Source organism: Protopterus annectens, chromosome 8.part0 (genome assembly GCF_019279795.1).
Source record: "Protopterus annectens isolate FY-2018-M chromosome 8.part0, PAN1.0, whole genome shotgun sequence".
NCBI lineage: Eukaryota > Metazoa > Chordata > Ceratodontiformes > Protopteridae > Protopterus > Protopterus annectens.
Window position 1 is genome coordinate 784,466,340 of NC_056741.1, and position 23,508 is coordinate 784,489,847.

The 23,508-nt window shown below is 41.4% G+C and overlaps 1 protein-coding gene across 2 annotated transcripts in view; it reads right to left on the reverse strand.

Moving 5' to 3' along the window:
- Window positions 1-23,508, reverse strand: part of ZBTB41 (zinc finger and BTB domain containing 41) — a 660,593-nt gene that overhangs the window by 458,624 nt on the left and 178,461 nt on the right. For both annotated transcript variants that reach the window (XM_044080254.1, XM_044080256.1), the window contains 2 exons: window positions 7,163-8,438; window positions 6,808-7,015 (listed from right to left, as the gene is read on the reverse strand). In XM_044080254.1, coding sequence (XP_043936189.1) covers window positions 6,808-7,015; window positions 7,163-8,318 — 1,364 coding nt within the window. In that variant the 5' untranslated portion in view covers window positions 8,319-8,438. The remainder of the gene's footprint in view (window positions 1-6,807; window positions 7,016-7,162; window positions 8,439-23,508) is intronic.

Here is a 23,508-nt window from a genome sequence, read left to right on the forward strand (position 1 = left end):
ATTGCATAAGGAGCAGGTGTAATGTTCCCTCATATTTGTGAGTACTAGATCCAGGATATTTGCACCCCAGTAGGTGTGCATACTTGAAATGACAAAACCCAGGAATCTTTGAGACTGCAAGTCAGTGGCTGTGTATGTATCCTAGTTTATGGTGGGATAGTTGAAATCACCCATGAATACAGTGTTGGGTTGAATTATGAGTGCAAGTATGTGGCATGGTTATCCTGGGTCAAAGATGGGGAGCTGTAACTAGCAAGGATATGGTATAGGCTTTATCTAAGAATAGTTAGACATGGAATACCTCAATAATGTCATATTGCTTGACCAATCTTGAGGTGTGCTAACATTTCATGTACAGTGACACACCACCACCACCACCTTTTGTCCCTTCTTGTGCGGTAGCTGGTCTAACATTTTGGAAGACATTATAGCCTTGCACGGCTGTGGTGCCTTCCATGGCTATAAATCATGTCTTAGTAACTGCACAGATGTCAACACTCTCCAGGGTAAGGAGTGCTTCAAGGAAGTGAACTTCTTGGTGAAACTCCTAGCACTGAACAGTAACACCTTTGGTTTATCTTGCATAAAATTTACTATGTTGAATGGTTACATTGACATTACCTAAAAAACGCACTACAGTGAATAATGTTTTGGCCAATATCCAAAAGCCTATCTGGGACAGGTGCAGACCATCCCTAGCAAAGCAGCATGGTCTTTCAATCATGTCCTCTCAAGCTGACAAATACTGGACCCCCTTAGAATGACACCAGTAACGAAGCCAATTGTTAAAGTCCAACATTTTCTGTATACATTGTGGTATCATAGATTCATAGGTAGGTACTAGGCTATTGGCCCTAGGGCCTATATAAGCCTAGCCAAAAAGGTACCCTGGTTTCCGCCACCCAAGAAAATTATTTTCCTGTGCCCCTGTTGAGCAGAGCCACAGAGGTGATCCCCGGGGGTGAATTTCCTATTTCCCATCCAGTCATCAAGATTTTTCTTGAAGAGTGCTAATGAGGAGCTTTGTTTGATATAGTTTGTTCCAGAGTATGGGAAGTCTCTGGGATAGGAATCTATCCCTCCAGCATGTTCTGTTTATTGTGGTGACAAGGTTTAGGTCCCTAGAGCATGTAGCTCGGAGGGATTGGGATTTCTTTAAGTGGAGCATGACCAACAGCTCTGGGTTTGACATAGCTTTGTATGTTAGGCAGAGATCGCCTCTGACTACGTGATATGTGACGGAGTAAAGCTGGAGTTTTTTGAGACAGTCTGTGTAGGGCATCTGTTTGAGGCCAGTAATCCTCTTTGGGAGGTATTTCTGCAGCCTTTCCAGTTGTAGATGTCTTGTGAGGTACATACCAAAAGGGGTGTTGCACTCTATAATGGGTCTAATGAGTGATGAGTAGAGGGGAACAATGACCTCCTTTTTCATGGATGAGAAACCTTTTGTGATGAGGCGTGCCAGGTAGAAGGATTTCCTGACTACTGTGGCGATGTGATTATCAAAGGAGAGACTACTGTTCACCTGTGTCCCAAGGTCTCTTATCACACTTTCGGTGTTAAGTATACTACCACCTATGTTGTAGTTCATGGGTACAGAGTTTTTACCAAAGGGGATGAAAATGCACTTTTTGGCATTGAGCTTGAGGCCATAGCTTTGACACCAGGCATCTGTGTCCGTGAGGCCCTTTTGTAGGATGTCCACAGAATTAGGAGTTTCGATTATGGCTCCTAGTTTGCAGTCATCTGGGAACTTCATTAGCAAATGACCTTCTGTGTTAGCTTGTACTTCAGAAAAGTAGATACCAAATAGGAGAGGACCCAGGACTGAATCCTGTGGTTACGCCACTTGTCACTGGTCTGAAGTCGGATTTGGAGTCTGCTACTTACTTGCACAGTGTGGGTTATGTCAGTGAGCCAGTTGGCAACCCATCTTGTGACATAGGGATTTATACCTAGTTTAGTGACTTCATCTATAATTCCAGAGTGGCCGATGGTGTCAAAAGCCTTGGCGAGATCTAGATAGGCTGTGTGAACCACCTTACCCTCATCTACGGCTTTGGTGACTGCTTCAAAGAAGTCTATCAGGTTTAGGAGACATGATCTGCCTTTTACAAACCCGAACTGGGTGGGGTCCAGAGTTTGGAGATTACCAATGTCTTTGTTTATAAGATCCATGATGATACATTCCATGGCCTTGCAGACCAGGTTCGTTAGGCTAATGGGGCAGTAGTTCCCTGGGTCTGTGGTGGCTCCCCCTTTGTGGACTGGGATAACCATTGATGTGTGCCATTCAGTGGGCATAAAGCCTGAGGTGAGGCTATGATTGAACATGGTGCTTAGGTGGGTTGCCAGTTCATTCTGCAGTTCATGTAGAAAAGCAGCCTGGGATGTTGTCAGGTCCCACGGATACTGTGTTCTTGGCTTTAGAGAGTGTGGTTTTTACCTGTGCAGCCATGATTACAGGAATTTTGCATTCTTCCAGTATAGAGATGGGCCCTTTAGGGGGTGAGAGGGGGTTAAAGTTAGCACTGAACCTATCTGCAAGGATGTTGGCAATATCAGTTGGTTCTGTATATTTAGTGCCATTGTGCTGTAACTCAGAGCAGATCTAAGTGTTGCCACTGAGATTCTTGACATAGCTATAGAATGCTTTGTGGTTATGTTTAGAATCAGTGGCGATTTTGTTTTCGTAACTAGCTTTGGAGGATTTTATGAGAGATCTCAACTTCTTACTGAGGCTGACCAGGGAGTTCCTCCAATCATAGGATTTTACTCTTCTTTACAACAGTTTCTTTCTTCTGTTGTAGAGTTTGTTTATGGCAGGGGATCACCACATTGGCTTCCTTTTTTGGAGGATAGCATCTTGGTTCTGTTAGGAATAGCACGATCCATGCACTTGTGTAAGTGCTTATAAAGTGCATTTGTGTAGGATTCAGCAGTCGTACCTCTATTGTCCATCTGCACGGGTGTCGTGAAGTTTGCCACTTCTGTCTTAAGAAGCGTGAAGTTGGCATTGGAGAAATTTTTACGGTTGTTTCCCTAATGGCGGTGGGGGCGGGATGCAGATGTCTAGGGTGATTAGCTTGTGGTCAGATCTGACCAACGAGGAACTGACCTCTGGTGTGGAACACCGGTCGCCCATGTTGGTGATGGCCAGGCCTAGGATACTGCTGCCCCTGGTGGGGGTGTGGATAAGTTGATCCAAGGCGCTGAAATTTATGAATTCCAGAAAACGTTGAGCAACAGAGTTGGCACATGAGTAGTTTGCCCAGTTAATAGTGGGGTAGTTGAAATCACCCATTACTAGGATGTTGGGTTGTACCCTAATAGTTTCCAGTGTATCAAGAAAAGAGGAGTGGGAATCCTAGGGCATGATGGGGGATCTGTAGCAAGTTACAATTTGGATTGCGGTCTTGCCCAGAGTTAGTTGCAACTTGAATAATCTCGGATGCATTATGCTGAGCAACTAGCCTGGAGGTGTGGATATCCTTAATGAATATGTACATGCCTCCGCCTTTACTGTTTCGGTCCAGGTTAGGTGGCCGAAAGGTGTGGTATGAATTATAGCCTGGTAATGCAGGGGTGCTCTATAGAGCCTTGAACCAGGTCTCTGTCACTGCACAGATGTCGATGTTCTCCATTTTAAGGAGTGCCTCGAGTGAATGCATTTTGAAGTTTAGACTTCTAGCATTCAGTAGCATTACCCTCAGATTTTGCTTGCTTGTACCTGTTGAGGTGGTGAATTTGTCATTTGAACCTTGCCTAAAAAGGCACTATAGGGGTGGAAAGAGCCTTAGCCAGTATCCGAAATCCCAAGGGAGACAGGTGCAGGCCATCTCTGGCAAAGCATTGTGGTCTGTTGATCATGTCATCCCAGGCAGACAGATACTGGATCCCCTTAGAATGACACCAGAAGCTTAGCCAATTGTTGAAGTCAATCATTTTGTCCTTGTACTGTGGTATCATTCTGGGTCAAGATGACAGGATGCTACTCAGGGCTAGCGTAATACCTGCTTGGGCTACAAGATCGAAGAGCCCCTCAATATCTCTTTTCATGTAGTCCAGAGAGGTACGTCTGAGGTCATTCACACCAACATGGACAATGACAGAGTCATATTTGTACTTGTTGTGGAGTATCATCTTGCAGAAGATAGAATGCTGCTCAATACTAGCCTCATACCTGCTTGGGACACAATCTGAAAGCTCCATCATCATGTCTCTCTTCATATAGTCCAGGGAGGTACAGCTCTGGTCATTAACACCTACATGGACTATGACAGTGTCATACTGGTACTTGTGGTTCTACATCCTGAGTGCATGTGTGATATGGCAGATCTTTGCCCCTCATAAGTAACTGACTGTCACTCCCTCCTTGCTCAGCTTGGTGAGGAGGGCATCGGTGTGTCTCACAACAAACTCTCCAATGACCAATATATTGGGTTGTGTGGGCTTAGAAGTTGAGACATTGTGAGATATGGTTGTATGTGTCCTGGGGAGTGTTGTCTTTGTAGAGTGCTTGGGAGATTGCGGAGGGCAGTATAAGGGAGGCCTTTGAAGTTTGGGTAGATTACAATGTAATAACAACCTTGGCATATGTGGGTTTATGTGTCTGATCCATGGTAGGTGTAGTGTATGTGTGTGTGTGTGTGTGTGTGTGTGTGTGTGTGTGTGTGTGTGTTACTGGCAACCTGTTAGGAGAGAACAGTGTTTGTATATGAGAGCTTTACCTCCAAAGATATACTGTAATTACATCCCTTACATAGTGTGTCACTCTGCTTAAGAATAAGGTGATTGTCAGTAAACATGAGACAACTGCTACATTGTCTCAGGATGTCACTTTTCCACCAGGCTGACTACAGAGACAATAGGAAAGTGCACATCCATGGTTGTGGAGCTTCTTTTTTTGCTCTATGAGGGGTGGTGCAATTGCTGTTTAGAGTTGTTGGGCTGGGAGAAGAGGTCTAAGACTGATCTAAAAACACTCCTGGGGTAATGCTTCTTAGCGGGCAAACTAGCTGCTCTATAAGAAAATAGCAGAGAAAGTTTTGTATGGAAAATTAAAACTCTAGGTGCCTGTTTCTATACAGGGTACTGCAAACCATTGAAGCACAGCTCGTCACAGGTTATAGCAGATGAGTCAGAGAGGAATCCAATCAAAAAACAGTAAAAGTGCAGTACAAGTAGAATGCTGAGATATTGTCAGTGATACTGAAAGACTAAGGTTCCTAGACTAAGCAAAATACAAACAGAAAAAATGCAGTAGAAATGCACCAATTCACAATTATCTCACTGTTGTGAGCTATACTGCAATATGAGGTCCCAGACCAAGTAAAATTCAAGCAGTAAAATGCAGTGTAAATGTAACAACTGAGGCTCAGATCCTATAGCAATTCACATTTTTTTTCACTGCTGTAAGCTTATACTACAAGACTAAGGCCCCTAGACGAAGTACAAAACAAATAGTTAAAAAAGCAGTAGAAATAAAATAAATGAGGCTCAGATCCTGCAGCAAATCATAATTCCCCCTCTACTGTGAGGGGCACACCTCTCAAGTGTCCAGATTTTTGCCTCATATTTTTGGTCTGCTCCTCATAAAATGTGTGGTTTTCGGGCAAATCACTGAGGGCTGAAGTCACTAAATAATGACAGACATTTGAGTTTCAGAATTTATACCCTCCAGAAAATGCATAATAATGCAAAACCTCTTATTCTAGCAACTTTTTAAGTTGACAGAAGCAAAATTTAAAATCTGTCCCTATTTCTGGGCCTTTGCCCCCCCATTATTTCTGGCTTTGCCCAGATTTCTTGCTCTGAGAGGTTGAGAGGTATGGTGAGGGGTACTACAACACTAAGGTCCCAGAACATTTTAAAAATGCAAACAGTTGACTATTGGTTAAAACATGGAAAACGCAGAAAAGAAAAAAAACACAGTTCAGATTAACACACTGAATATTGCAGTGTGCACTAATTGAAATGTGATTGTATGAAACAAAGCTAACTCTTAGCTTTAAGAGTCTAATGGGAATGCCTTATTAGTTTGAGCTATCATTGTCCAGTAGAAATAGCATTGGGGGGAGGGGGCTCACAAACTCTAATTTACAGTAGAGGTGGGCAGCTAAAATGGCACCAAGTTTGAAAACACAACAAGAGTTGGGTGAGTGGGTGGAAAAAAATCAATGCAGTCAGACAGCAGTTTTAAACTCAGAGCTCTTGTAACTTAAGAGGAATGTAGATGAATACACCTTAAATAAGAAAACTGTTTATCAGCTCCTCCCACTAGATCTAATTCCTATTCATTCAATGAATGCAAAAGGAATGTTTTCTAACTGACCCTAGCCACAACAACTTTTAAGACTTCAATAAAAAACTTTGCAGTAAAACAAAGTTTAAAATACAACGATATAATAATACCAAAATCAAAAAGTAATGGAAATATCAAAACCTTAAATGAAGACAATTCAAAAATCAATGCAGTCAAACACAGTTTTAAACTCAAAAACTTTTATAGCCAAAATTGCTTTCTGTGAGTCAACATGAATCCAACTCACAATACTATGCTGCACTTGAAGAAGCATGACTTTAAATTTCTTGACTGCTTCAGCACATTACTAATTATTCAAAAAGATAAAATATACTAATACACTTACTGCCCTTGACCAATTATTTTCTGCATCACAAAATACGTTTTAGCCTCTACTTTTCCATGGAAATCTGCACTTGTTCCTACAGTGTATCACAGAAGAAGAAGCACTTGTGCTTTTCAATCAGACTTAAAATGAAAACAATGCATACACTTACTCTTACCTTTTTATGTGCTTGGACAATGTTTTCTTGCTTGCATGTAACTTATTACAGCATGGACACTTGTGCTCTTTCTTATGAACTTCAACCCCACTGCTGTGTTTCTTTTGGTGAACACTTAAATTTGATTTTGTTGAGTAGCGTTGATGACAAATATCACACTCAAAGGGTTTTTCCCCGGTATGTACACGTGTATGACTTTCATACTTCCCTACAACAAACCAATCGTGAAAAAAAAATGAAATCCCATATAAAAATAGCACAAAATTCTTTCTGAAAAATTTAGAAAATATACGTGCAACTATAATCTTATGGGAGAAGAAACTTCACTTTTTATTCACTCAGTGCTTCTACTTACCTACACGATCAAATGTTTTATCGCACTTAGGACATTTCAGCATTTTTTTGCCACCAATCACATTTAGAAATGGCGTTAACCCCTCTGGGAAATTTCCTTCTAAAACTTTATGCACTCTTTCGTCATCATCATCTTCATCATGTTTCTGACTCTGCTCCATTTCTTCGTCCGATGATTCTTCCTTTACTCCTTCTTCAACATTATCTTCATTTCCTGAACTCTCAGAATCTTTATCCTGCTCATCCTTTTCACTACCACTTTTCTCCAAGTTATCAGTGGAAGATGCAACACTGTCATTATCATTGCTTTTTTGAAATTTTGGTGGGCACTTTCGAGCACGAGTAGATCGTCTTGCAAAAACTTCAGTTTTCTCATCTACCTTTGAACCTTCACATTCTTTGTCTAATGAAAGTGAACTATGAGCTTTACTTAAGTGGTTCTCCAATGACTTTCTGTAACAGAAATTTCGATTACAGATTGAACACTGGTGAGTAGAACTTAGCTTCACGTTTGAGTCTGATACAGTTTCAATCACTTCATTTATAGATGCACATTCAACTGTTTCATTAGTTTGCTCAAATGAGTTTTCAACTGTCTCTTTGGTTTGGGAAGAAATGGGTGACTCTTGAATATCTAGCAATTTAACAGCATCTGTAATATCCAAGAACTTAGCAGCTTCTAGGATCATGGGAATCTCACTTTCATAAATATAAAACTCAGATGTGTAGAGAAACTCAAGCAAATGCTGGAAGACAAAACGATTCACATGGTCCAGTGTAAGAAAGTCTATATTTGGATTTTTGCTTAAGAAAGCATGAAAATAACTACTTCCAACAGCAACCACGACCTTATGAACATTAAACTGTTCTCCTTCTACTATAATAGACAAGTCACAAAATGAACACTGCTTTAGACGATCATCATTTAAGTATTTCAATAAATTTTTGTTGTACTGCAAAGAACAAAATAGTTTTTTCTGCTTCAGTGAAGGAACTGATTCTTTAGAAGAATCATAAGTACTGCCTCCTCCTTGTGAGGAGCAAGTTACAGGATTAAGACTTCTGCTTTCTTCATGTGCACTTTCAGAGCCACAGCTGCTGTGTTCAGAGTTTGCCTGGATGGTAAAGTTTTCAGATGTGCTTCTTTTTTTCTTCATTGCAGTACAAAAAATATTTTAAGATGTAAAACAAAAGCAGCGTGTTACTCCGGTGCTTCATTTGTGTTACAGGAAAATGTTCATTTCTTTACAGTAGTCAGTTACAGCACTGTCCGAGATCTGCAATAAAAATGCACAATGTATTAAACACGACTGTCTAAGATTAAATAAATTACGAAACGTGCATTTGCATAGTGCCTTAACATGCGATCAGTTTCCATAAAAGGAATATACCTTAAAAATGCAATAAAATGTATATTAAAATAATATTACATAAACAAAAGTCAAGTACTTACCATAAGGAGAGATCTGAATGACCAAGTCCTTCTTCAGCAGAACTAATGCTGGTAGGCACTAGCACATGATACTTTCCCAGCTTACATGGCAACTCCCAGTCCCATAAACCACTGGAGTACCATCCCTCTTCAAAAATACAGTATGGCATACAAAACAGACAAAAAAAACAGATATAAATCTCCAGACCAAGGAAGAAGAAAGAGGTTGGGTATGCTACCATGCATAATCTGGTCATTCATCTTTATCATTACGATCAGTAGACAACATTAGAATCTGGTATAAAAAGATCCAGTCTTATCAACAGGACAAGCTAAGCCACCTGTGTCCTCCTCATAAGAAGGTATCACTGATTACTGTGGCTCCAAACAAAGATCTAGTGAAAGATATCCCATTCAGCCAATTGCATCTTGTGAAAGTATTCCCTGAGCAGTCACCGCTGCACTGCAGGAAAAAACCTTCAGAGTTAACAACTGCTCTAGCAGAATGTACCTTTGGGATCTACTATACACATCTGAGTCCCAGGCACTTGAAGACCACTGTTTCAAAGTCAGGGACTCGAGCATCTTCTAGCTCACTTAGGCTGCCACTGGTGATCAAACTTGAATACAAGTTCAGGCAAGGTGGAGCAGCTTTGCAGAGAGAGAGAGAGAGAGAGACGGTGAAGTTGCCACACCTTACCCAAATCCATTATTCAGGTTCAAGCAAGTTAAGTGTGACAGCCAGAAGGGGATTTAGGTTTAGGAAGTGGGAGGGGTGTTTTAGGGTTAGGTAGAGGTACCGGAGTTATAGGTACAGGAATGAGTGGGACTTTAGCATCAGTCAGAGGGGGAAGAGGAGTTTTAGGGTTAGGAACGAGGTCGGAGTTTTAGGGTTAGAGTTAGGGCTCTGGCAAGGCTACATAGTTTAATAAGATAGGGTGTTAGGAGGCCTAAGTAATTAACTAAGATTAGGTTAGTGGGAGTTAGGGTACTTCGCTTTTGTAGCAAGTGGCCGAGAGCAAAGATGTTGTGAACTATTCGCACATGAGCACTTGTAGTAGCCTATACCTTTGTAACAGATGAGACGGACTCTATATTTTTTATGTAAAATTAAAAAATGCAACCACTAAGCCAATTAACTAATAGGTTCATAGGTTCGTACTAGGCTATCTGCCCTAGGGCATTTATAAGCCTAGCCAGAGTGTGTGTGGCTTTCACCACCCCTTAGGATGAGAATACTACGCCATTTTAGGGTTTAGTTTACTGTGCCTCTGTCTAGTAGTGACACAGAGATGACCCCTGGGGTAAACCTACGATCTCCCATCCACTCGTCAAGATTTCTCTTGAATTGAGTTAGTGAGGGGCTCTGCCTAACATGGATTGGGATTCTGTTCCAGAGTGTAGGGAGCCTCTGGGTTATGAATCTGTCCCTCCAGCACATCCTATTTATTTCTGTGTTGAGGTTTAAGTCTCTTGCTCTCGTGGCTCTGATGGATTTGGATTTTCTGAGGTGGAGCATGTCCATTAATTCCGGATTGGACATGGCCTTGTACATCAGGCACAGATCACCTCTGAGTAGGCGGTATGTGACTGAATAGAGCTGGAGTTTTTTCAGTCGGGCAGCATATGACATATGTTTAAGACCCTTTATCCTCTTGGTGAGGAACTTTTGGGGTCTTTCTAACTGCTGCAGGTGTCGGGTAAGATACATCCCAAATGGGGCATTGTTCTCAATCATTGGCCTGATAAGAGAAGAGTACAGGGGCACAATGACCTCTCTTGATCTAGATGTGAAACCCTTCATGATAAGGTGGGCAATATAGAAGGTCTTCCTAACCACTTTGGCAATGTGAGTGTCAAATGAGAGGTTACTGTCAACCTGGGTCCCTAGGTCCCTGATTACCTCTTCCGTACTTAATGGATTACCACCTATGTGGTAATTTGTGGGTACCTTGTTTTTCCCAAAGGGTATGACTATACATTTTTTGGCGTTCAGCTTAAGGCCATGGCTCTGGCACCAATTATCCATTTCTATGAGGCCTCTCTGAAGGATGTTTGTGTCCGCTGGAGTATCAATTATGGCACCCAGTTTGCAGTCATCTGCGAACTTTGTCAGCCACAATCCTCCTATGTTTGCCTGTACCTCGGAAAAATAAATGCCGAACAAGAGGGTCCCAGGACTGAGCCCTGTGGGACGCCTTGTGACTGGCTTAGAGTCTGACATAGCTCCAGCAACTCTGACCCTGTGGGTTCTGTCCTTGAGCCAGTTTGCAACCCATCTTGTGACATATGGGTTTACATTTAAGCTGGTGAGTTTGTCTATGATGCCCGAGTGGGGTATTGTGTCAAAGGCTTTGCAAGGTCAAGGTAGGCTGTGTGAACTGCCTTACCCTCATCAATGGCCTTAGTGACTGTTTCAAAAAGTCGACCAAGTTCAAAAGGCAGGATCTGCCCTTGACAAAGCCAAATTGGGTAGGATCCAATGTCTGTAGGTCCCCAATGTCTTTGTTTATGAGTTCCATAATGATCCTCTCCATAGCTTTGCAGACCAGGCTCGTCAAGCTTATGGGCGGTAATTTCCAGGGTCCGTAGAAGCACCGCCTTTGTGAAGTGGGACCACTGTTGCCGTCGCCACTCTTTGGATGCGTATCCTGTAGTAAGGCTAAGATTAAACAGCAGCCTTATGTGTGGGTTTAGTTCCTCTTGGAGTTCATGTAGCACACAGCCCGGGACACCGTCCAGTCCCATTGATGCTGTGTTTTTAGCTTTAAAAGAGGCGGCTCTCACATGGGCATCTGAGATGTTAGCGAGGCTACATTCTGAAGGGATAGTTATTTCTCCTTTTAGGGGAGGGGAGGAGAAATTTGCACTGAACCTGTCTGCCAGAATGTTGGCAATGTCAGTGGGTTCAGTGTATTTTGTGTCATTTTGGACTAACTCTGAGCATATCTGGGAGTTTCCACCCAGGTTTCTAACATAGCTAAAGAAGGCCTTGTGATTGTCTTTTGTGTCTTTTGCGATTTTTCTCTCAAAGTTGGCCTTGGATGATTTTATGAGTGATCGTAGTTTTTTGCTAGTACTGACCAGAGATGCCTTCCCTTTTAGGGATTTTGCTCTGTCATGTAGTAGCTTCCTCCTCCAGTTGTAAAGTTTGTTTATGGCTGGGGTCCACCAGACCGGGTGCCTCCCTTTGGAGGAATGGGTCTTGATTTTATTTGGGATTGCATGATCCATGCATTTTTGAAGGTGCCCGTAGAAGGCATTTGCAAAGGATTCAGCAGTGTGGGTTGTGGTTTCCACTGGCCCAGGGGCCTTGAAGGATACCACTTCAGTCTTAAGAAGTGTGAAGTTGGCTTTTGAGAAGTTCTTCACTGTGGTCTTTTGTGCAGGGGGTGGGGGCGGGATGTGGATTTCCAGTGAGATTAATTTATGGTCTGATCTTACCAAAGTGGGATATACTTCCGGTGTGGAGCATTTTGTCCCCATGTTTGTGATGATCAGGTCTAGTATATTGTCTCCTCTTGTGGGAATGGTGACGAGTTGTTCCATTGCATTTGAGTTTATGAATTCTAGGAACCTTTGGGCTAGGGTGTTGGGGCTTGAGTAATGTTCCCAGTCTATGTTTGGGTAGTTGAAGTCTCCCAATATGATGGTATTTGGAGAGACATTCATACTCTCCAGTGTCTTCAGGAAGGCTGTGTGGGGTTCCTGAGTTTGAGAGGGTGGTCTGTAGCATGCTACAAACTGTAAGGCAGTTTTGCCTATGGTTAGTTGCACCTGGATGGTCTCCGATGCTTCATGCGTTGCCACTAACCTGGAGGTGTGGGTATCTTTGATGAATATGGATACTCCCCCTCCTTTTGTGGTTTGGTCCAAGTTTTGGGGCCTGAAAGCATGATATGAGGTAAAACCTGATAGTGCTGGGGTGCTCTCAGGAGCCTTGAACCAGGTTTCAGTCACTGCACAGACATCGATGTTCTCCATACTGAGGAGGGCTTCGAGGGCATGCATCTTGAGGTTTAGACTTCTGGCATTGAGCAGCATTACCCTTAGTTTTTTTCCACTTGTGTTTTCTAGGGAGGTAGGTTTGTCATTTGAGCCTTGCCTAAAAAAGGCACTATGGGGGTGGAAAGAGCCTTGGCCAATATCCGGAAGCCCAGGGGTGACAGGTGCAAGCCATCCCTTGCAAAGCAGCGTGGCTTGTCAAGCATGTCATCCCAAGCAGACAGACACTGGATCCCCCTAGAATGACACCAGTAATTAAGCCAATTGTTAAAACTGATCATTTTGTCTTTGTACTGTGGCATCATTCTTGGTGAGGGTAAGATGCTGCTCAGGGTCAGGGTCATACCAGCCTGGGCTACATAATCAGAGAGCTCCTCTATGTCTCTTTTCATGTAGTCCAGGGAGGTACGTCTCAGGTCGTTCACACCGGCATGTAAAATGACTGAGTCATATTTGTACTTGCTGTGGAGTGACCTGAGTGCTTGTGTTATGTGGCGGATTCTAGCTCCCGACAGGCAGCTTACTGTGACCTTTTCCTTGTTCAGTCTGGTGAGCGGACGTCAGTGTGTCTGACTATGGAGTCACCTATTACAAGTGTGTCTGGCATGTTGTTTGGCCTTAAGGGCTGTGACTGTTTAGCACACTGACTTTGCGAACTATGTGTTGCATGTGCTATGTCTTGAGGTGGCGGTTGCTTGGGTGTCTGCTTTGGAGGCCTCTGTTGTTTTGGTAGATTTTTAATCAGCCTCTGAGTATGTTTTTGTGTGTTTATGTGTTTGGTTTGCAGTTGTGATAGTTCTATGTGAGACTGGGTTTGTGGTGTGCGTGGTTACCTTCTCCTCCTGACTGGTCTTGCCAGTACTGAATTGAGAGAGCTCAGCCTCCAGTTTGGCTATATAGTTGCATCTCTCATATATTTGTATTTGTTGGGAGGAGGAGAGGGTTGTCTGTGTACATGAGGCAATTGTAACATTGCCTCAAGATTCCCAGATTCACCAGCTGAACAGGAGAGGACGCCAGCAACTGACCCTTCGACATGCTAGAAATAGTGAAAAAGATTGCTGTGTAACTGAGTCAGAAAGGACCTATAGGGAAATAGGTACTCAAGGGAATTTAGGTGAATGAAGTACTTTCTTTTGTTTAAGAGTGCTTTACCTGTATAAAAAATGCTTTAGGAGCAAGTGCTGAGCTTTTCAGATAGAGTATAGGCTGTTTAGATTGCAAGTAGAACAGTTTTAAGGGAAAAATTGAAGAGCAGACTTTACGGAACCAGAAATAGTTTAAACTTGATTAACCGGCGCTGCCCGATGCTGCTCTATGAGCAACTTCGCGCTCATTCGCGCTGAAACGTGCTAAAGCACGCAAAAGCGGGCTTTATAGCAGGGGGTTGAAAAGAGCCAGGAATTGACCCAAAATGGCCAATAAACTACAAGTTGCTGGGCTGGAACCAATCCTCTAGGGACAAATAGGTTGCTCAGTGCTCCCCACTCCCACTGGTGAACAAAGAAGCTTCCTCTTATCCAAATAAGGATATGGATATTACAGGAACTAAGACAAAGCCCAGAGATCAGTAAAATCTGAAGACTGGAGTATTCTAGTTCAGAAAAGCGGGAAAACAAGGATATTTTTTTTTCTTTTTTTACAGAGAAAGGAAAAAAGATACAGTAACAAACAGTAAATGCTATAAAACGGCTAGCGCACTTGAGTGTGTTAGCCTAACAATTAAATTAAACAAAAAATAACTTTTTAAAGTGCTAACAGTATAAATTCAACACAAGTACAGTAAAAACAATATGCAGAGCTGTTTTTTAAGCGAAATGCAGTTGAGATGCAGTAATTTATGCAAAAGCCAGAAAAAATACTTATAAATCCAGGAAAGTCACTCTTTCACTCTCTGCTGCTTGTAGAACTCTGCAGGACACCACGAGGAGCTGTGCTGAGTCTTTTACAAGTGAAAAAGCGCGCAAAAGCGGGCTTTATAACAGGGGGTTGAAAAGAGCCAGGAATTGACCCAAAATGGCCAATAAACTACAAGTTGCTGGGCTGGAACCAATCCTCTAGGGACAAATAGGTTGCTCAGTGCTCCTCACTCCCACTGGTGAACAAAGAAGCTTCCTCTTATCCAAATAAGGATATGGATAGCACAGGAACTAAGACAAAGCCCAGAGATCAGCAAAATCTGAAGACTGGACTATTCTAGTTCAGAAAAGCGGGAAAACAAGGATATTTTTTTTTCTTTTTTTACAGAGAAGGAGAAAAGATACAGTAACAAACAGTAAATGCTATAAAATGGCTAAGCGCTGGAGTGTGTTAGCCTAACAATTAAATTAAACAAAAAATAACTTTTTAAAGTGCTAACAGTATAAATTCAACACAAGTACAGTAAAAACAATATGCAGAGCTGTTTTTAAGCGAAATGCAGTTGAGATGCAGTAATTTAAGCGAAAGCCAGAAAAAATACTTATAAATCCAGGAAAGTCACTCTTTCACTCTCTGCTGCTTGTAGAACTCTGCAGGATACCACGAGGAGCTGCGCTGAGTCTTTTACAAGTGAAAAGCGCGCAAAAGCGGGCTTTATAGCAGGGGGTTGAAAAGAGCCAGGAATTGACCCAAAATGGCCAATAAACAAGTTGCTGGGCTGGAACCAATCCTCTAGGGACAAAATAGGTTGCTCAGTGCTCCCCACTCCCACTGGTGAACAAAGAAGCTTCCTCTTATCCAAATAAGGATATGGATAGCACAGGAACTAAGACAAAGCCCAGAGATCAGCAAAATCTGAAGACTGGACTATTCTAGTTCAGAAAAGCGGGAAAACAAGGATTTTTTTTGTTTTTTTTTTTTTACAGAGAAAGGAGAAAAAGATACAGTAACAAACAGTAAATGCTATAAAACGGCTAGTGCACTTGAGTGTGTTAGCCTAACAATTAAATTAAACAAAAAAATAACTTTTTAAAGTGCTAACAGTATAAATTCAACACAAGTACAGTAAAAACAATATGCAGAGCTGTTTTTTAAGCGAAATGCAGTCGAGATGCAGTAATTTAAGCGAAAGCCAGAAAAAATACTTATAAATCCAGGAAAGTCACTCTTTCACTCTCTGCTGGTTGTAGAACTCTGCAGGACACCACGAGGAGCTGTGCTGAGTCTTTTACAAGACCTTAGACACTTTCCATGCAAGATTTTTGTCTGACAAATAAATAAAAACTTGTGGATTTTTATGTACTGATTTTGTTCAATCTAGTCTAAGGTCATTTATACAGTGAGGACAATATTCTCAAGGATTCTAACAGCTTGGAAAGAAAATTAGAAGATGAACTGCTTGATCGAGATTTGATTAACCTTCTTAATTATAAAAAAATGGTTTAGTATATAAAGACACTAGCTTGATGGAAGATTAAATGGGGTGGTTCCACTAAAAGGACCTGTAAAAGCTGAGTCAATGGCCACTAAAGAAAAAGAGTCTTCCAGTATAAAAAAAAAAAAAAGTCAACCTAACTGAAGTTACAGGTTTGGAGAGGGAAGGGTCAAAGTCTCCAATCTCAGGGGAAAAGAATCCTTAACTAGTTGCCAGAAGAATGTGTCTTAAACACAAAAAAACTTTATAAACTTCCAAGGAATGTACAGACAAAGAATTTGCTCTTTAAAGGAAATATAAAAAACTGCCAACTGGATTTAATGCAGAGCAAAGCCCAAAGTCAAAGGTGAGCACAAAGTATTCTAAAATAAAAAGTATTGAAGCTATAAACCGATGCAGACCTCTGAATAACACCCACATAAAAGTGGGTCCATTTGCTCTTGTGTGAGCCTGTCTAAAAGACAGCAGCTGGATGACATGTCCTATTTGCAAACCCTCATAGCTTCTCGACACAACTGTAAGAGTGGGTTCCCCCTTCTTAATTATGTACCACATTACTGCCACACTGCTGGACTGGATAACTATCATGTGCTGAGGCAGGGAATCCCAAATTCTAGAAAAGTAAGGACTGCCCTCATCTTCAGAATACTGGTGTTAACACTAGCCACTGTGTTGGACCAGACATCTTGGAGATTCTATCCTTTACAATGCCCCCACCCTATTGTGACTGCCACCAATGGAGTGGGAATCAGGAACGGACTGCCTCATACAAGATCAGGTGCTTACATTCACCAGTGTACAAGTATCCTGCAGACTCTAGAAATGTTGACTTCTTCAGAAAATGGATCTGATAACTGTAACCACTGAGCTTAGAATTTCTACTACAAAATTCCCATGGTACCTGAGGAATGGTACAATGGGAATTGCTACTGTCAGTAATCCTATGATTCTGAGGTAAGCATGAGTGGTGGTCGCTAGGGAATTTATGAGTTGGAATACAGTGTGCTGTAGGAGTTGACCCATATCTATAGAAGACATACTCAACAGCAGAGAGAGTTCTACACAAAGCTTCACAATGTTTACTGTTATGCTTAAGAATTACCACAGCTTGATCAAATAATCTTGAGCCAAGATCGCCAAGATCAGCTCTTTTAGAACAAGAGCAGCTAGGAGACAGTTTTCCAGCTGTGGAAAAATATTGCTCCCTGCAGCCTTTGACTGGCATCTACACTGCATAAACATTTGGTGAACATCATGGAGGCTATGGTGAGACCAAATGGTAGAATCCTGAACTGGTAGTGACTACTAGCTCCCACCCAGAAGTGGAGATGCCTACTGGACTCTGTCGCTGCCTTCATGTGGAGGTAGGCATCCTGGAGGTCCAAAGAGCACATCCAGCCTCCTTCAGGCACAGCACAGAAGGGCACACTGTACCATGGACATTTCAAAGATTTCTTGGAGAATAATGTGATTCAGACCATTTAAATCATGAATGGATCTGAAGGCTTTTGTTTTCTTTGGCAACAAAAAGAATATTCAGTAATTTCATAATCCATTCTGGTCTGCAAAAACTTATTGGATGTCTCATTTTGTTAAAAATCCTGCTAACCTGTCCTCTTGCTTGCAAGGATAATGACGGTGGAACATGGACAACAGGATATGGAAGTGGAGTGTACACCCTTTGCATATCGCTGTCAATATCCACCTATCCTTTGTGAAGACTAGCCACACAGAACATGGAAATACAGATGACTCCCGCTGCCACCAGAATGGGACAGAAGGGCAAGGCCACAGGGATGCTGCTGCAATTGATCAATCAACACCCTGCTGTTGTGGCAGATCTCCTCTTCATCTTCTTCTCCTTGGGAAAACCTTTCTGAAATTCCCAGAAAATTAGCATCTGCAAACTCAGTACTGACAACTGTAAAGCGAGACCCACCAGTACTGACACTGACAAATTCAGCACTGGATGCATCACCAATGACCAGATACCAGCATAAGCTCAGAGAGTCCCATCAGCACCAGATGATATGACATTGAGCCAATCTACACCAGCTATACAGTCAACTCTGCATCTGTGCTGACAACTGTAACTGTTGTCAGAACTGAGAGAAAATAACAGCCATTATAATCAGTGTTATACGGCACAAAACTGGTAACTTCAGGACCGTCAACAATGGGCACTGGTGAGGAAAATGTAGACAACATACTTACTGGAGTAAACATGGAAAGAGCTTCTAATCCACTGCAGAAGCTGATGGGAAAGGACTGCAAATGATTTTTCTGGGTCCTAACAGACTGTGCAAAAACTTGTAATAGTCAAATTTCGGTATAGGAGTAGGAGAAAGTCTTATGAAGGTTGGTCTAGTATCTAAAAATCCAACTCCTCTCTTTATCAGCCAACGTTGTCAAGCCTTAAGATTTTTGTATATGCTGTAGTAGATTTACCTTCAACAACCTACATCACACCACCCATTTTCCTTTTAGCTTTCATAACTGAAAAGGGAGATCTGGGCTTATCTGGTTTTGGGTCTTATGGTGCTTTACTTTAAGGACTTTGTTGGAAACATTACAAATTATGAGGCAAGTGTGGGAGTGTTAGACAGAGTATTTTTAGTGAGTTTACTGTAGTACATTAAGGTAGAATAATAGGCCTGAAAATATAGTCAGACTTGTGTTTTCATGTATGCGTTCAGTTTCAGGGAAAGACAGTTTAGTAGAAAGGAAAGGATAATCTTGCTGGCTAAACATGACATGTACAGAAATAACAGTTTCAAGGGAAAACTACAGAATGTTTCTTTCTCAAGGGAAAGATATCTGTACTTGCAATGGAATGATAGATAAAAAATAGACAGGCACTGTGAGGCACATGCAAGACAAGGCTTGAAAATCAAGGATAAAGAGGTATGTAAAACATTACAGGATTTTGGTATTGTTAGGAAATACTTCAGATATGGTCAGGTGAGTCAGTTAACATTTGGACTGCTATGCAAACGGTCTTTTGTAGTACAGACACTCGAGCTGGCATATAGAAGTCAGGTCAAATATCCACACTATTCAGGAGGAAAAGACTGTTTCTGTTGATATTATTCAGGAGAATCAGAATATATGTGCAGAAACTTTGGATATATTTATCAACACTGTTACTGTTATCCAGCACTCCAGAATTTCTACAGACTATTACTGTTTATCAGCACTGTTACTGAAGACATCTAATAAAGCAGTATTAACCAAACTACAGTGTGTGCAGAATTTATTATGAAAAGTACAAAACGACTTGGCCCATAAAGGAGAGACTGACACCTATAAGCACAAGTTTCGGTAATTAACAGATACATACTTTCATTTGTCTCCTTTCAGATGTTTCCAGTTAATTCAAGTATACTCCTCAATTCTTTAAATGGTGAGCCAGCCAGAAGCTGAACCAATAATATTTGGATATGCAATCAGACTATGTGTATTCTACAAAACAAACTTCATGGCAAAGAAAAGCAATCTCTAACAGTAACACTTTTTCCAGTCTATCAGTAACAACAACAAACGTGTTTCATAACCGAACAAACCAAACCTCATACCACAAGTTGCAGGCCAGATGAATTCACTCAGTTTAGTACACAGACTGATTTATTAAAATAAAAAAAATAACTTCTGCAGTAAAAATTAACAGCAAAACTTCAAACTCTTTTATCATTAAGAACAAAATGTTACTTGTTCTTAATGGTAAAAGAGTTTGAAGTTTTGCTGTTAGTTTTTACTGCAGAAGTTATTTTTTTTTATTTTAATAAAGCAGTCTGTATACTAAACTGAGTGAATTCATCTGGCCTGGAACTTGTGGTGTGAGGGTATTTCATAACAGACTTTTCCACAGCACACCAGTGTTTTTCCAGATGAAAGACTATAAACTCCATACAAAATAAGGCCACAGCTGACAGCACTACAGTTACTCCTTACAAAGCAGATCTTTCAGTAAAACACCACTAATATTTCAAATGTAAACTTCATACAAAAAACAGCCACAGCAGACAATGTAACTTTACATAGATTAATTACAGCTGTTAGATTGCAAAACACAAGTGTTTAATCAAATAACTACTTCAAAAAAAGTCTCAAAGAACATCAACAGACCAACAGTACTTAAAAAAAATCTACAAACTTCAATGTTCCTTCAAAACATAAAAAAAAAATTCAGTTAACAGCAACATACTTCACCATCTCCACAAGCATTCAAGTTTCCACTGTGACATCACACAGCCAAAAAACAAACAAAAAAAGTTTAAAAAGCTGCAGACGACAAAACCCATTAATCAAAAAGTTATGTAAAAATATGCACTTTTAACTAAATCAGACAGTAATTATTAAAAAAAGTTTAAATGCTTCAATTACGGTATATTTTCTAAATATGTCAACCAATACTTCTACAAAATAACAGTAAATGTTTAGTTTAAAGTTAAAAATTGGGTAAAACAGTCTAAAAATCTGTGTTCCAAAAATGTTTATTTCAAGTTAAAGGCTATTAATTCAAAAATGTTGCATCTTTCCAGATGTGAAAAGCTAACTCACAAAAGCACAATGCAAGAAACACACTATCTCATAATTAGCAAAATAAGTCAGCTTCTGTCAGTAATTCTTCTTTACAGTCTTCAAACACCAATGTAAATGCTACAACACATGTAATTCAAACTACAAAGTTAAGTCCTAATACAATTTCAAATACACATGTTCAAAATGTATAAAATTCTAGTTTACATGTAATTCCAGGTACAATGTTAAATTACAATATGGTAAATGCAAATGTAAACACAGTCAGTGTATGTAATATGCAAATTTAAAGACCCCCCCCAAAAAAAAAACTTTTGAAGTGTCTCAAGTTCTCATTATTTCACAAATAAATGTTCAAAATGTAATAAATTCTAGTTTCTTGCTTTCAATATCCAGTGCAAATATTGCACTCAGAGGGGATGAGGGAGATCAGAGATCAGATTTTGATTAGTCTGATAAAGTAAACACCAGTATAACTGCTATACAGATTTCAAGTCAAACTAAACAAAAAGTGAATACCTTACCTCAAGTTCATAGGTTCATAGGTTCATACTAGGCTATCTGCCCGAGGGCATTTACAAGCCTAGCCCATAGTTTTGTGGCTTACGCCACCCCTTTAGTATGGGGAACTATACCCATTATTTTGCTGTGCCTCTGTTGAGCAGTGACACTGAGGTAATCCCTGGGGTATATCTGCGATCTCCCATCCATTGGTCAAGATTTCTCTTGAACAAGGCCAGCGAGGTGCTCTGCCTCACATATACCGGGATTTTATTCCACAGCATAGGGAGTCTTTGGGTGATGAATCTATCCCTCCAGCACGTCCTATTAATAGCCGTGTCGAGGTTTAAGTCTCCGCCCTTGTGGCTCTGACGGATCTAGATTTTTGAGGTGAAGCATATTCATCAAATCTGGGTTTGACATGGCCTTGTATGTTAGGCAAAGGTCACCTCTGAGCAAGCGTGGCGACTGAATAGAGCTGGAGTTCTTTCAGTCGGGCAGCATAGGACAGATGTTTGAGACCCTTTATCCTTTTGGTGAGGAACTTTTGTGGCCTCTCCAGCTGCTGCAAGTGTCTGGTCAGATACATTCGAATGGGGCATTGTACTCAATCATTGGACTGATGAGTGATGAGTATAGGGAGACTATGACCTCCCTTGATCTAGATGAGAATCCCTTCATGATAAGGTGGGCAATGTAGAAGGTCTTCCTAACTACTTTAGCTACATGGGTGTCGAATGACAGACTACTATCAACCTGGGTCCCCAGGTCCCTGATAACTTCTTCTGTACTCAGTGGATTGCCACCTATTTGGTAGCTAGGGGTAACCTTGTTTTTCCCGAAGGGTATGACTATGCATTTCTTGGCATTTAACTTTAGGCCATGGCTCTGGCACCAGTTATCCGTTTCTGTGAGACCCTTCTGAAGGATATCTGTGTCAGATGTGTTTTCTACTATGGCCCAGTTTGCAGTCATCTGCAAACTTTTGTCAGCCATAACCCTCCTGTGTTTGCTTGTACTTCGGAAAAGTAGATGCCAAACAAGAGTGGGCCCAGGACTGAGCCCTGTGGTACACCACTTGTGACAGGCTTTGAGTCTGACATGGCACCAGCAACTCTGACCCTGTGGGTTCTGTCACTCAGCCAGTTTGCAACCCATCTTGTGATGTATGGGTTAACATTTAAGCTGATGAGTTTTTCAATGATACCCGAGTGGGGTATTGTATCAAAGGCCTTCGCCAGATCGAGGTAGGCTGTATGGACTGCCTTTCCCTCATCAATGGCTTTGGTGACTGTTTTGAAAAAGTCAACCAAGTTTAGAAGGCATGATCTGCCTTTGACAAAGCCAAACTGGGATGGATCCAAAGTCTGCAAATTCCCTATGTCTTTATTTATGAAGTCCATTATGATCCTCTCCATGGCTTTGCAGATAAGGCTTGTCAAGCTAATGGGCCGGTAATTTCCAGGGTCGGTGGAGGCACCGCCTTTGTGAAGTGGGACCACAGTTGCAGTGCGCCACTCCTGGAGTGCGTATCCAGAGGTAAGACTATGATTAAACAGCTGTCCTAGCTGTGGGTTTAATTCCTCGTTGAGTTCGTGGAGCACACAGCCGGGGACACCATCAGGTCCCATGGATGCTGTGTTTTTGCTTTGGAGAGAGCAGTTCTCACTTGGGCGTTGGAGATGTTTGGGGGCTGCAATCGCTTGGTATAGATATCTCTCCTTTTGGGGAGGGGAGAAGTTTGCACTGAACCTGTCAGCCAGTATGTTGGCAATGTCTGTAGGATCAGTAATCTTCACATCATTTTGAACTAGTTCTGAGCATATCTGGGAGTTTCCTCCCAGGTTTCTAACATAGCTAAAGAAGGCCTTATGATTGTCTTTTGAGTCTTTAGCTATTTTTCTCTCAAAATTTGCTTTGGATGATTTTATGAGAGCTCTTAGTTTTTACTTATAGTGATCAAGGGTGTCTTACCTTTTAAGGATTTTGCTCTATCTTGTAGTAGCTTCCTCCTTTTGTTGTAGAGTTTGTTTATGGCTGGGGTCCACCAGAGTGGACGCTTGCCTTTGGTACAAAGAGTCTTTGTTTTGCTTGGGATTGCCTTATCCATGCAGTCCTGCAGGTGCTGGTAGAAGGCATTTGTAAGTGATTCAGCGGCTTGAGTACTGTTTTCCGTCGGCTCGGGGCCTTAAAGGAGACCACACTAGTCTTTAGAAGTGTGAAGTCGGCTTCGAGAAGTTCTTTACTGTGGTCTTTTTATTTCAGGTGGGAGTGGGATGAGGACCTACAGCGAGAATAGTTTGTCATCTGATCTCACCAGTGAGGGTATACTTCGGTGTTGAACATTGTGCTCCCATGTTCGTGATGATGAGATCAAGTATGTTTTCTCCTCTTGTGGGGATGGTGACTAGTTGTTCCATGGCATTTGAGTTTATGAATTCCAGGAACTTTTGGGCTAGGGTGTTTGGGCTTGAGTAGTGTTCCCAGTCTATATTAGGGTAATTGAAGTCACCTA